Raw genomic sequence first — 15,391 nt, forward strand, 5'->3', positions numbered from 1 at the left:
TGGCACCAGGCCACACCCTCCCCTGTCTGCAGGCAGGATGGCACACCTGTGCAGGTGTGTGGGAACGCCCCGAGACCGCCTCCCGCTGGGGAGCCTAAAGCCTGCCACACTCTTCTTAAAACAACTCAGTCTCTTAAAAGAGCCTTCCTACTTGAACTCAACCAACCGGTAATTTTTAGTCATTTTGACGTCTGCGGAGCAAAACTTCACTTCATAGACATTTAGGTAACACAGGCAGGAATGTATATCAGAAGCAGATATCTTAATTACAAGCTAGCCTTATCGATTTATGTTGTTGTTGAAACTGGTTTCCTAGGATGAAAGAACTTTATAAATCTTCGCAGTACGTTGTGTATTTACAAGTAACAAAATGTTATTTCCTAAAAGAAGCCTGAAGCTTAGGTGGGCCTTCCCCCCACCCAGTGAGCTTCACGTTCATTTTACAGGGCGTGAAACTAAGGCTCAGGGGCTGAGCGCCCCTTCTGAGGTCATCCTTTCCCATCCCATATTTCCTGTCTGTCCTTCCACTTAAGTCAGGAATGCCATGGCCTAGCCCTTGCCAACCACACACCCCTGTGACCTTGGCACCAACCAAATTGCCCCCTTCCTTTTAAGTCTCAGTCTCATATTCTCAACTAATAAAAGCGCACACATTTCACAGTTAAAAAAGAAACCTCCTCTGCAGGGTCCCTGGTGGTATGTAAAGCAAAAGGGAAGGTGCTGATGAAATCCGCAGGTGCCACGTAGTCCTGGGCCCCGCGTGGCCATTCGTGGCACCCTTTGTTGACTGTGGGTAAGCCTGCCTGGCCTGCCACTTTCCTCCTTATGGAACTCCAATGGGCCAAGTTTTGACAGAGTGAGGTGGGAGTGGTGTGGTGTTCCCAGCCCCGCTGGAGACCAAGCCTATCCTATCCGCTCTTGAGCAGGGCTGATCAGAAATGCTGCATGTACTTAGAATCACTCCCAGCCACAGCCAATAAGGCGAGGCGGAGCCTGGGCCTGGTGAAAAGAGCACAGGTAGGTCAGAACTGGAGTCTGTCCCACCAGCTTGTCAAGGAGGTCTGCTTGAATAGGAAGGGGCAGTACAGGAAACTCGGTTTCCAGCTTCCATCCTCCTAGAGGCCCAAGAGCACATGGGGAGAAACCACACAGCCTCTTCCCTCGGACCCTCATTCAGCCTCTGCTGCCTATTACGCGGCTGCCCCTCTCTCCCACCCCTGCCCTCAATCTGCGCCAACAGGTAAGGCCTGGCTTACTCACCTGCTGGACAGCCCTTCTCTCCCGGGACCTTTTCATACCCAGGACAGCACTCGTAGCTGATGACTCTGCAATGAGACACACACGTGTAGTATTAGGCAGGGGTTCTCTCCTCTTCACACGTCACCAGTCCTCTCTGCAGGAAGAATGGCCTCCATTGACAGGGCAGGGGAATGGCGGGTAAAATATCCTGTTCGTGGAGGAGATCAGTCACTAAGTCAGATGTGCGCCTTTCCTTGGCCAGGAGCCTGTCATTCCTCCTCCGCTTTGTAGAAGCTTCCCAACGGCTGTCACCATCTATAGCAACCCACCTGGGGACCAGTCAGATGACTGCTGCAGCATGTTCAACAGTGGGATTCAAAAACATACCAAGAATTTATCTGCAACAGAATTCACGGGGACCCAACAGTTAGCATTCCTGAGAGGCAGCAGGGAGGGGCAGAGCAAGCCCTGGACCTGTTCTAGCTCTGAGGCTGCCACTGACTATCCGGGACCTCCGCAGCCAGTCGGCCTCCTCTCTGGGTCTGTTTCCTCATCTGTAAAATGTATGTATATATCATGCGATGGTCATTGGATTAAATCTCTCATGGATGTCTAGCTCTCCAGGTTAATAACCATGAAGGGTAGCGTGTATTATGATCAAGTTTTTCTCAGTCTTTTCAATCAAACTTTAAAACTTTTAAAATTGAAATAAAAAAGCGCTCCTTTTATCAAGATAATTTTAAAAATTTCTTTAAATTAAGAAAAAAATTTTAATCAATGGAAACATTCACATGGTTTCAAATTTAAAATATACAAAGAACGATATAGTAAAGTGTTTCCTATCTACCCTGATCCCTCAACCATCCCATCCTCCTTCCAGGAGGCAACCAACGTTGCCAGTTTGCAAGATTCTTTGTATTTGGAGGAACAAGGCTGGCAGCCTACATTTTTAAACGATGACATCATTTGGCAGAGACACTGAAAACCTTCTCTTGTTCTAACTCCAACCAGCCCATCATGGAACATATTTACCTTCTTCTGGAGGTCTGAAACACTTGGCTTCAGCTAACCCAACATCCTGGGGAAGCCCCAGGGCTGAGAATTTCAAGTATCATCGCAAGGAAGTTAAGTGTGCTAAAAGCCTACACCTAAGGCTTGCTTCACATCGAATCCCCCAGTTCTGACTCAGGCCACCCCTGCACCAGCAGTGTGAGCACAGCCCCTCCTTGGCAGCCCTGGAACCAGATGTAGAGAGCCCCATTCTGCCCCCTCCTTTCTCATACATGGATATGACCTTCGGGATAGAAGAGAACTCAGGCTTGAATCGCAATGGGTTTTATCACAGAACTGCTCACCACGGGGCTCTCCCAGGCTGTTTAATGACATCACCAGAAGAGAGGCAGGCAGATCGGGAAGAAACAGGGCTTTGGAGTGGGGCAGGGAGCTCTCAAGGAGTCCAGACATTCTGCTTTTATTAATTCCATTGGAGTCATCGCAGGGAAGCCCTGGTGAGTCATGAGAAGATGAAGTCTAATCCATCTCTTATCACAGGTGGTGTTTCAGAGACAGACTGGCTAGGCTTCTCAGGACGGATGCCAGGGACCTACATGTGTCACTCGGCCAGAAAGCTGCCCCCCCCACCCCGCCAACCCCCCTGCAGGAAACAGCTGAGGAGTGACAAGCCATGCACATGCTTCTTTGCCCTGCTCTCTCCACCTTCCTGGATTCCTTGTCCCCCTTTTCTCCAGCCCTCCTCCCATCCTTCCTTTCTAATCTTTCATCCCTATACTTATAAGATTTAATGGGCTGGTAGTCTCAAGACACACCTTGACTGACCCATAATTTTACCTTCAGAAACTGAAGTAAGATTTGATTGATACACAAACATTCAAAGGCAGCATGTGTAATAGAATAGAATTAGGACACTTGGCGTGTCATCAATCAGTAACTAACAGGGGTCACACGCCGGGTCCCCTAATTCTCTTTCTGAGTCTCAGTTTCCTGATCTATAAAATGGAATGAAGTTCAACTAGATGATCTCTAAGGTTCCTTCCAATCTCGCACTCAGAATTCTAGTCAATGGGATTATTTCTAAATTATTTCTTTCAAAGAAGAGGAGTGCCAGCTTCTCCCAGCTAAACCTAGGGAGAGCTCCGAGCCTCGGGCCCACAGAACCAGGGAACACCTGGGATCCCAAGCTTTCTCTGATAAATACCAGGGTTCTGTGACTGGGATAGAGGATGTGTGATTAGGTCACGTCCCCCAAAGCTTAGTTTCTTGCCAAAAGTGCCTGGGTGACATTCCACGGAGTTGGAGTTGGAGGATGGGTCTTTTCCTAAAAGCCTTCCTTACTTCTGGGGACCCCTGTATATATGGGACCCCATGTCTTGGAGCCCCCAGCCACACTGGCCCCGATGAGTCATGTGACTCACCAGAAGACTTTTTTTCAGGGTGTTAACATCTGAGTTCCATCCCAAAAAGACACAAGAGAGCTCAACAGCTCAGGTGGCCTCACCAGGACAAAAGAAAACCAATTCCTCAAGTGTGAGCTGGCTCCTGTGGCCATGTGCGGATGAAGGTGAAGGCTACTTAGGATGGAATCTGAAAGCTGCAAGGGCTCTGAGATCACAACTGGGTGGGGAGGGGGGTGTGTGTGGCAGATTGAGGACTCTTCTCGAATTTCATCAAGTCCAATCCCATTCCCATTGCTCTTGACAATGCACATATTTGGGGGGAAAGCAGACTGATTTGGAAAGTTTGACACTGAGAGGACACAGGTGTTCTCTCCAGTGTGATCAGAGCTAACCTCTGTCAGCATTCACTGTGCCTCTCCAGGTGGGCTTTCTGCACCCATGTCACTAGCGGCTGGATGCGGGTGGCACACTACCCCCAGCAGGGGCTCAGTCCCCCAGCTGAAGGCTTTTTCCTGATTCTCTGCCAGGAAGCTTCCTCTAATCCTGTCACCTTCCTGACCCCTCCCTCCCCTGCACGCCTGTTGCCCACAGTGGGCATCCTGGCACTCTCGAGGTGTGCAGGTGTAAGTCATGCCTCTCAGCCTGAGCCTGGCAGCCCTAGGGGTTGAGATGCTTCCATATCTGGCAGTTTCCCTGCTTCCAACTGTCCCAACAATACTAACTCTCCTCAGAGCCAGTCTGCACGGCCGCAGAGAAGCAGAGGGCAGCTGGAAACCGCGGACTGAGAAGATCATGCATCGAGACAATCTTAATGAAACCTCTCTGGACAAGCAGCCCCTGTTCTCAGCTCAGTGTGCCACCCACCTTGGGCTCTGGCCTGGGGAGAACACACATGCTGTGGGGAGATGGGGCTGGGGGCAATCACAGCATAGGGAGCGGGGGCTGATGCCATCTCTCTAGGATGAATGCAGCAAAGAATGGAGACCATGGGGGAGCCCCCATCTGTGTCTCCACAGTTCCTGAGCTTCCCTGCACAGAGGACCCATCTGTTGTTCTCTGAATCAAATCTCATCAGCTAAGGTGTTCTTAAGGCTACTAGCTCTCCTTGCTTAGACAGTCCAATAATTAAATACCTCAGGTCAGAAAAAGCATATCTTGGGCTTGGCCGAGGGGCTCAGTTGGTTAGAGCGTGGGCTCTGAGCAACAGGTTGCCGGTTCGATTCCCACATGGTCCAGTGAGCTGCACCCGAGCTGAGCTGCTGCTGAACTGCCAACAGGTGGCAGCATGGCTCAGCTGGTGAGAGCATGTGCTCCTAACAACAAGGTTGCTGGTTCCACTCCCGCATGGGATGGTGGGCTGCGCCACCCCCACCCCCCTACTCCCCAACCCCAACTAGATTGAAAGGGGTGACTGGACTTGGAGCTGAGCTTGCACCCTCCACAACTAAGATTGAAGGACAACAGCGTGACTTGGAGCTGATGGGTCCTGGAAAAACACAATGATCCCCTTCCCCAATTCCCCAACACTGCTCCCCTCCCCAATTCCACAATAAAATCTTTTTAAAAAAAAAAAGAAAAAAGAAAGAAAGAAAGAAAGAAAAGAAAAAGAAAAAGCATATCCCTAGGACAATGAGACACCATTTTTTTTGTTGTTGTTGTTCCAGCTTCCCTGGTCAGAAGAACAATTTGAGGAAGAAAGTGAGGGAAGGTGCCCGAATTAGAAGGGCATTTAATTGGGAGGAAGGTAAGAAGATAGTGTCAATGCAAGTTCTAAGAATAGAGCTATTAGGGAAGCGCTCCTTCAGTCCCCTCCACATTTTTTACTTATGATTGGATAAAACAGAAGTATTGGTTTCTCTCCCCAAATCATTTCCCAAGAAGTTAATACAGTAAGTTAAAACAATTACATTCTCCCAAGTATGCGCCGTAGTTTTTGGCCAGCTGTTGTGACTGTAAATGCTCTAGAGATTAACTAGATCCTGGATGTAGGTGGAGCAAGGAATGGAGCCTGAGAGCCGGTTTCCTGTGACAGAAGGTAAACCATTCAGTGTGTCATGATTTCCAAGTGGAATCGCAGAGCAAACACAGACCAGTATCGTCTAGACATTCAACATGCCCCGCAGACTACCTGCCTGGAGTGGTTCATTTTCTGCACTCCTGGCCTTGGAAACTCAGCTGAGCTTTCTTGAGCCTCCCAGCAGAAAATCATATAATCTTGAGTAGCCCTGGTGAAGAAGGGCTTGTTTTCACCTACTGTCCACTCCCAAAGACCTGCTGCAACCCCATTCACCAGGGCCCGGCTTGCTTAGTGATGAGCCCGAATCTTCAGAAAATGTAGTTAGGTTTTGACATGGCAATCTGTGTGCAGTGTGTGAGGGCATTTGTGGGGGGCTCCTGGATGCTGGCTGTGTCTCCTCAGCTCCCATGCCCTTCATCTCACTAGGGGTGTTGGGGAGTCAGAATGACATCAGACTGGGGTTGAACAACAAAGAGAAGGTTGGTGAGTCTGGTCAACTGCTGACCGTGAAAAGGCTATCTCCCTGGGGTCCAAAGCCACAGGTTTGGGGGCTGTAAGGAGAGAGCTGGGGCAGATCACCCGGGACCTACAGGGCTGTTCACTTCTGAATCACTGACACTAGCTGCTAGGCTTGGTGCTCCCTGGGGCAACATGGGAGAGGAGCAAACCTCTCACACTTACCAGGGGGTGACGTTGAGCAGGTTGCCGAGGCTTTCTGACCCTAAGTTTTCCCCTCTGTAAACGGGCTAATAATCATACTGATCTGATAGGGTGATCATGAGAACTGAAGAAGCTTACACAGGGAAGTCACTTAACAGATGCTTTATATTTACTAAGTGCTCAGTTGTTGAGCTTGTTCTACAAAAACTCCAGGTAGAAACCTTCGAATTGAAGTTAGGTTAGTAACTTCATTGAAAGCAATGTCCTACATGAGGTCACTGCTCAAATCACATCATAATAAGTAAACCTCCATAACACATCTAAGTAACTCAATAGATAGGGCCTGTATTAGTTTCTCATTGTCGCTGTGACCAATTATCACACACCAAGTAGCGCAAAACAACACAAATGTATTATCTTACAACTCTGGATTTAGAGTCAGAAATTGGCCTTATGAAGCTAAAATCAAAGGCTGCATTCCTCCCAGAGGCTCTAGGGAAAAACCCATTCCTTATCTTTTCCAACTTCTAGCAGCTGCCTGCATTTCTTGGCTTGTGGCCGCATCACTCCAACTTCATCTCCTTTCATCACCACATCTCCTTTCTGACTCTTACCCTCCAGCCTCCCTCATATAAGGACCCCTATGATTATACTGGATTTACCCAATAATCCAGGATAATCTCCCCCCCTTGAGATCCTTAACTTAATCATATCTGCAAAGTCTCTTTTTCCTCGTAAGGGAACATGTTTGCAGGTTCAGGGATTAGGGTGTGGACATCAGGGGATCATTATTCTGCCCACCACAGGACCTTACCCCACCCAGATGCTACATGGATTCATGTAAATACTCAACCGAACAAAATTCCACATCAGCTAGCTGCCTCCCAGGAGTTTGCAGAGTGAGACAGAACCGTCAGGTAGCCCTGCCCAACAGAGATCTTTGGGGAACCTCTGGTGTTGGGTATATATCAAATCTCAGCTATTTTGGAGCCAAGTATCCATGGGTCCCAGGTGGTTGAACAGGTAATATGAAACGGGACAAGGTGCTGGTGCAGGTCTGGGGACAGCCTGGCTTTCCCAGGTGGCGTTTCACGATCCTCTTCTTTTTCCTCTTGGCACCAAGGTTGTGGGATACAGGAAAGGGAGGACAAGGAGGGCTCGTCACTGCAATATCCCTGGCTGCCCTGCCAGAACGAGATCTACTGGCAACAGCCCCACTGGCTGATGGGAAAGCTCAACCGTACACCAGCTGCCTCGGGAAAAGTCAAACTTCTGAGCTTTAATGCAGTGCTGAATAAGTATTAATATTTCAGCCCTTGGGCAGAGCGACGCTTGCTACTAGAGAAAGGGGCAGGTCCTACCAGCTCATCTTGGCTCTGGAGAAGGGCAATTACGTTTGTGAAATAATGTTGTTCGTGCAACAACTTCAAGGCTTTTGGAATGGACAGCTGCCACCTCAACCTTCCAGCTCCCGCTGGCCTCCCGGTGCCATGTTTATAATGTCTGAGCTCCTGCAATGACTGTTACAGCCCCATGATGTCAACTCTGACTTGGCTGTTAAGAAGGCCTCCCTCTCCCCGGGGTTTGCACAAAGGAGGCCTGTGGAGAGGCAGCAAGGCTTCCTGACCACAATTTCTTGCACCATCGCCCAAACGGCTGCCTGTAAAAATTTTATGGTTACTGATCAGACAGGGGGCTTGAAATCAGAGTGGGATGCTGTCTCCCTCGTAACTCTCTTTGTTTGATTAGCTATTGTATTGCGCTGGTGCTCTTTAGGATCTGGAAATTAAAAGCTAACTTGAATTTCCAAGTAATAAAATTCACTGAAGTCACTAAATAGAGGCACACTAGTAACCACTTCCTGTAATAAAATCCATGTCGGGCTTGACAAATAGCACCAAAGACTCCGGTTCTTCTTTTTTTGGAAATGCAGAAAAGCTACTGTCTGAGGGCAATGTAGTGTCCCCTGAAAAGAGTGCTACCTGTGGCCAGTCCCTCCCTCCCTCCGTGGAGGTGGCTTCAGGCTCCTGGGTCTCTCTGTGTGTCAGATACTGTAGTGTTCACCCCAGGCCCTGTGCTTGCCTGCTTTCAAGATCAAATTCTCCTTCGTCTTGGGCCCCTTGGTGACCTGTTCTGCCCCCTCCCCCGTGACATTTTGGTCTCTTTAATCCTAACACACACTTCTGCTCCAGCCTCTTCCCTGGAGTCTTGCTGAGAAGGTTCCCACTGCCCAAGCGAGCACCCCCCGGCTGAGACAGTCTTCTTTGTTCCCCCCACCACCAGGCTCCCCATTTCCCTGTCTGGTCCTCCCCCAAATAAATGCACCAGGATGACTTCAAGTCCAGCCAGCACGTCTCCCTCCCCTTCCCTTCCTGACCACCCATGGCACTTAATTCCTGGGGGTGTGTGGCAGCTCGGGCAGGGTCTCGGTCCTGGGTACACAAGTGAACCACAGGGCTGCCCGACCTCAGCTCTCTTGGGGACAGCGGATGAGCTCAGCCGCTTCCCCTTCCCCTCCCTGAGTTCTCTGGGCCTCTTCCCAGCCAGCCCCACCTTCCTGACACTGCACGTGATGTTCCAGGAAGGGACCCTCTTGTCCTAGATCATGAAGTTTTATATCAACTCATGTTTTTCTGTCTTCGTTTCCTCTTTTTGGAAGCTGCCCCAAAGCAACGGCCACGTTGAGGAGTTGACCGTGCATGTCATCCCCTCTGGCTTTCCTTTCTCCAGTGCCAGGGACGCCCGGCACTCACTGGTGTGAGGCGGGCAGCATCACACTCACCGCGCTGTCAAAGCCAAACCTGCCTGGAGGGAAGTGCCAACACACTGCTGTGCTGCCCGCGCCTTGTCCTGGCACACAGAGGAAGAAAGACGCAGGTACGTGAGCCAGGAAGCCAAGGCGAATCACCATCCACAGCCGTGTCAGCCCGGGAAGTGCCCGGGAACATTATCCATCAGCTGTTAAGTAGTGGGGCAAATGCCTCAACCCAGGGCCACCTGAAATTCAATGGCCAATGCCACCCCACTGCCAGCTTGCCATGACAAGCTGGTCCCATTTTGAGGGAAACTGGGACTTACAAAGAGGTCGAGCTTTTTGAAACCCAGGACTCTGAAATGTGCAAGAGCTGTTTGCTTGTTAGCAGTGCTCTGGTCACCTTCCAAGAAGCAATTATGTGGGGCCTGGCTCAGTGTTTAAGTAATTAACTGTTTATTTGACTAGACATATACACACATGGGAAAAATCAGAATACTAAAAGTATTCTTTTTTGCTTTTGTTTTTTAACTTGAGCACCGTGGAAGGATGTATGGTTTAGAATTTGCACAATCTTTTTTTGTCCACAGCAGCAAGAATGATCGCTGGGTGTTTGTTCACTGAACCCGGGAGGTGTGTCCTCTTAGCTCATTCAACCCTTAGCTTTGAAGCTGGGCTTGGTCAAGTGCAGAGCCAGCTGCCCTTGACAGGCTCCCAAGATGCTGCTGGTCTCTCCCTAGCTCGGCCTTGATCTCTAACTTCCCTTGATTCATACTAGGAGGGATAATTGCTTCACACAATCAGGGTCACAAGTTGCAATATTGATTTCCATGTACATTTTAAAGAAAGAGCATTTTCCCTTCTTTCGGTTGGTTATGAAGTTGGAGATGTCTGCTCAAAAGCAACGTCACAAGCAACGCATTTAAAAATCCCTAACATTGGAAAGTGTTCAAGGTGGTGCTTAGAGTCTTTTAATCCTCCTATTATGCAGACAAGGGGAAGGTCAGGCCCTCACAAGTGGCTCAGGAGTTTCCACTTAGCACATCTTCCCGTCTGTAGGGGAGGGCCAGCTTTGAGATCTGTTGACAGTTGGTGCCCAAACAGATTAGGTTTCTACAGAATTCTGTTCGAACATGCATGCCACCCTGTTTCCACCAGGCAGCAGACGGCCGGGATAAGTGGTGCCTCTCTGAGTGCTGACAGAGGCACCAACGAGCCCCACTGTAAGCACACTGGTCCACACCCCACTGGCACTCTCACTTCTGTTTGCGTGGCCTAGATTTGCAAGTTCTAAGGGTAATACCAATCCCAGGGAACATCTGCTGAGCGCTTACTATGTGCCAGGCACCTTAGTCAGCCGCTCAGGTGCATGAGTTCATTCAATCCTCAAAACAATCCCATAAGGTCTTCCTATTGTTAATCTTATTTTACAGACGAGGTAATTGAGGGTTCCAAGGTGAAGAAGCAACTTGCCCAGGTAAGTGGTAGAGCCAGGGTTTGAGTTAGGAGGTCTGAGCCTATGTTCTTAATATGCTATGCTGCCTTGTAATGTGGACATTTCTAGGCACTCTCAGTCTTTTTGGACAGAGTCTTTAGCACGGCAGAACAGGAATGGTGGATGAGTCCCCAGTGGGCTCTTTCCTAGAGTCCCAGGCTATGGCTTCTCCATAATAATAACATTTGTATCATTTAGTGAGAATTTAGCATGCGCGTGCGCACACACGTTTCATGCGGGTAATCTCAAATCAGCCCTGAAAAATGTACCCAGGTCTTGTCAGGAGCCTTAAAAATGTAAAACAAAACTGGCCAGCTTGCTAACACTGCCACTCCCAAGCACACGGTTCCCTGACTTGTTTGCACACGCATCGTCATGGCTCCCTGGCAGCCTGACCTTACAGAAGGCTGGCCCAGGCCTGGGGGTAGCCGCAGCCGCCATATACGGATCCCAGGCTCCTTGGTGGCTGGCGGTCCCGGGTGGTTATAGGTACTCACGTTGATTTACCACAGATTTTCCTCTGGTACCACTGCTTGCAGTTGGTGAAGTACTTCTTGTTGGTGCCAATGACCTTCTGTACAGCACACACGTTGGGGCTGAAAAAAAAGTAGCCATGTTAACAAGATGGTCAGCATGTCCACCCCATCTCCACGTCCTCCCCACCCTGTGGGTCTCCTGGGTCATTAGAACATTCTAGAACACTCTAGATATGGAGAAGATACAGTCATTTCAGTCTTGGTACCAGGGGGTGGCTTGGAGGTAGACACTGACTTCCTGACCTAGATTTGCAACAGCCCCCTGGAAGTCACCCCCCAAATTAAAAATTGTCAAAGTACATCACACACATAGACATAACTTCTTCATATAAGTATCCTTCTTTGACATGACATTTAGTAAGTGGAAGTAAAAGCACCTTAAAATTTTAGACTGCACGTTACGGCTTGAGAAAACTAAGTAAGAGCGGTGCATTTGCTAAGCAAAGTAGCTTTGCAAGAAGCCCCCAGCCTTTCTCTGCATCTCCACTGCACACTGAGCCAAAACATCTACAGGCGCTACCCTGCCATCCCAGGGCACGGCGGTGGCCCTGCTGTGATGAGGGGAGGCTGAGGTCCGGGCCCTGCACCTCCCAGGCAGCTCCACACACAGACAAGCTCTGCGTCCCTAGGCCATCTGCCTGGCTCCCAAACACAACCCATCAGAGTGCCACCCTGGAAACTAGATGACACAGTTGGCTGCTATCAGGACCTCAGTAGAAGACACTCTGAAACTCTGCGTCCTTCGCAGCTTGAGTCCCACTTCCCCCAGAAAGCTTTCTTCCAGTGCCCAAGGTGACACTCGTCTGTCCACCTCTGAGCTGGGGTACAGCCTTCATTTTTAACCCGTTACCAGACAGAACCCTATAACAGACTAATGTGTGTATGTCTCCTCTCTTCAACAGCCCTCCAAAGAACCTAGAGGGCAGGTGCTCTGCCTGTTCTTCCTTTTATCTTACAGATGGGACCCAGCACTGGGTCAGCAGGAAGGAGCAACTTGGAATGAATGTGAATGAACAGAATATAATATTGCTCCCGGGACCACCCAGTGCAGAAGGAGCCTCAGAACCTCTGAGGAAAAGCTGAATGCAAATGCCCCAGGTTTACGCCGAGAAGCTTTCCCCAGAGATGTGGGGTGCTGTTTTTATGAATTTTATTCTAGTGTACCCAGTCCTGACCCACACTGTGCCCAGTCCATGTGGTGGCAGGACCTTCATTAGGAGTCCCTGGGGAAAGGAGGCAGCTGTGGCTGGGGGGTGGGGGTGGGGTGGGGTGTGTCTTTCCAAGCAAGAGGCAGGCAGTTTATCTGGCTGATCACAAGTCAGAAGAAAGCAAAGCGAAGGGACTGAGGGCTTTCACACCACCTGCGTGCTCAGGGAGCTTCAGGTATCATTCTTTCATATCAATCCCTCTGTTACTTTAAGGTGCAATCCATAGAAATCATTTGATGCGCACGGTATTTTTCAGAAAGACACTCATAGGGCAGTGACAGCTACACCTGCCATGCCCATCTCATCAGCTGCAAGAACCTGGTCAATTCTCAAATACTCAGGGCCAGGTTACGGGGTGACAGAGCATGCCAACCCTTTATTTCTTTGCCCTGTCCCTTCTACCATGTGGCTGTTACCTCTTGTCCAGTTTGTGGTTCAGTAGGCAAACATGAGTGGGCCAAGGAGGCACAATTGAATGGAGGTAAGGGCCTGAGCGTGAGGGAAGGCAGGAGAGAAAGCCACAGGCTGGCAGGGAGATGAGCCCATGTCCCCTTCATCCCAACTGGGTCTGGTCAAATGCCCGCAGCTCTCAGAGGATCCTAATGAAAGCCACCTTGCTTCTCTGTTTGTTGTCTGGGAGCCATAGGTTACAGCAGTCCCCAAATAGCCCCTGGAGAGTTCCTGCTAGCCACACTCCAGTCCTAGGTGTACAACCTTAGAAGTTCTTCTATCTTAGCAAGCAGGAAACGATTACTGTCGAATGCCCTGCAACTTTCCAAAGGCGTTTGGCGAATCTTCAGGGAGTCTCTCGTGGAAGTGGCTCCAACATTCCTCCGCAGCGTGAGTTTCCACTGCTGCTAACTTTTGAGTCCAGCGCAGAGGCTGGGATGACCCGCTCCCTCTCACAGCAGGGTGAGAGGGGTGGGCTGTGCATATAGGAAATTCATGCTGAAGTTTCATCAACATGAGCAAGCCACGTCTGGACCTCCTGCCTTATGCACAGCAGCTCTGCTGTTCAACCTGGGTTTGAAAATCAAATGCTTCAGGAAATTCAGTCCAGTTTTGGCTGTTGATATTCAGAAGTGTGGCTGCATTTTTACTTCTCTTTCAGTATTAGGTTTTTCCTTCCCTATAGCAACACAGATACAGCCGGGAGTCAAGAGACCATGTCATAGTCACGACTCTCCCAACAGCTTTCTGTGTTTGCATTAAGTCACTCCACCTCACTAAGCTGCAGTGTCTCCATCTGTAAAATGGGAACACGAACAATCGAAGCAAAAGAGGTAGTGGATGATAAAGGGCTACACACCAGCATGACCCCCTCATCATGTTTTCCTCCACGTCTTGGAGCACACTGCAGTTCCTCAAAAGAGCGAAGAGATTTCCCTTCCCTTTTCACCAGTTCTCACTTTGAATGAAGGGCTGGAGCTTGAACTAGGTTATCCATTTTGCAAGGGATGCCCCACCCACGCGCAAGGCCAGGCAGCCCTGTGGTATTTTCAGGAGCAGTTGGATCAGAGTAACCACAATTGCGCCTGCATTTTGTCACAGTCCATCTGCCTGTGCATCGTGACTCTCCTGGGGGGGCGGGGCAGGCATGTGTGACGTCCTAGACTATTCTGCCCATTAAAGATCACTATAGGCCTTTCCAACTGCACCACAAGAAGCTTGTCTAAAGGATTAGACTGCAGGAGTATTGGGGGGTAGGTGTGTGTGTGTGTGTGTGTGTGTGTGTGTGTGTGTGTGTGTGTGTGTAGGGTGGAGAGGAAATTGATCTAATTTCTGAAATTCATAATAAAGACCACTTACATTAAAAAAAAACCCAAAACGTTTTCTGGCTAATTAGCATCTCTTCTGTGCTCTGAAGGGAAGGAGGTTTGGTAAAGAGATAGTTCTTGGTGAAACGCTGTCAACACTTTTGGGGAAGCTCCACTGTGGTGCGCACAGACACCATTTGGGGTGACAGTGCTACAGGGCATACTATTGGGGTCTTCTGACATAGTGGCTAAGATACCGATGGAACAGAAACCTCCCAGGCAGGTACATAACATGCTTCATTTGTAAGAAAGGCAGAGGGACAAAGGTGAGCTGAGCAGAGGGAATGAAAATGCCAGCTGCTCACAGTTCAACTTTTAGGCCTCGTATTCCTCTCATCTTTCTGACATGCCCCCTCACCCTTTTGTACCAGCCCAAGTCAAAGGTGATTCTCCCACTTCCCGAAAGAGCCCAGGACATCCCCGGAGCTCCCCTCTTTCCAGGAAGGTATTGAGTCTGTGGCATGGCCTGGCTTGCTTTCACTCTGCAGAGTGGCCAGACACTCCCTGTAGCCCTGGGCACGGGAAAGTCCAAGTAAGTGCATGAGGCCACAGGTAGAGGGAACCAGGATAACTACCCAAGCCCCGAGCACTCCTGGGGTGGGAGCCAAGGCTTTGTAAAGTCCTATGAAGTCAACTCTAACCACCCCTAACACTGAGCTTTGATCTGAGTACAGATCTGCCCACTCATGTGGAGGTCTGGGCACTACCTGGGTTTGCATGCCAGACCCCATGGCATTTGGGCTGCTACACAGCCTGACTCTACCCACATAGAGTTTTACCTAGTTGTGGAAAAGGAATCAGTACAACCAAGGTAGGCTGGAAGTGGCAGCGAAGCCTGGCCATGTGTGAGCAGGGTGGCCTAGACGGGATGTAGAAATACTGCCCATCTCCGCCTGGGTTTGCCAAGCTCTTTACCAGGTCAGACCCTCTGTTTGCCTCTTTTTTTTTTAAATTTAGTTAATTTATTTCTATATTAGTTTCAGGTGTACGGAACAACATAATGACTAGACATTTACACCCCTCACCAAGTGATAACACCCCCCAAGTCTACTAGCCCTCTGACACCATATATAGCTGTTACAATACCACTGACTATATTCCCTATGCTGTACTTTACATCCCGTGACCATATATATATATATATACACACACACACACACACACATATATATATATAAACACATATATATATATATACACACACACACACACATATATATATATACACACATATATATATATATATATATACA

At 49.3% G+C, this 15,391-nt stretch overlaps 1 protein-coding gene across 1 annotated transcript in view; it reads right to left on the reverse strand.

The window, feature by feature from the left end:
* The window catches only part of TGFBI (transforming growth factor beta induced), a 42,171-nt gene that overhangs the window by 25,872 nt on the left and 908 nt on the right, over positions 1-15,391 (reverse strand). The window contains exons 2-4 of the mRNA XM_019642152.1: positions 11,075-11,173; positions 1,261-1,325; positions 1,045-1,115 (exon numbers count right to left, since the gene is read on the reverse strand). Of these exons, the coding sequence (XP_019497697.1) occupies positions 1,045-1,115; positions 1,261-1,325; positions 11,075-11,173 (235 nt within the window). The remainder of the gene's footprint in view (positions 1-1,044; positions 1,116-1,260; positions 1,326-11,074; positions 11,174-15,391) is intronic.

This window comes from Hipposideros armiger, unplaced genomic scaffold (genome assembly GCF_001890085.2).
Source record: "Hipposideros armiger isolate ML-2016 unplaced genomic scaffold, ASM189008v1 scaffold_66, whole genome shotgun sequence".
NCBI classification, from domain to species: domain Eukaryota; kingdom Metazoa; phylum Chordata; class Mammalia; order Chiroptera; family Hipposideridae; genus Hipposideros; species Hipposideros armiger.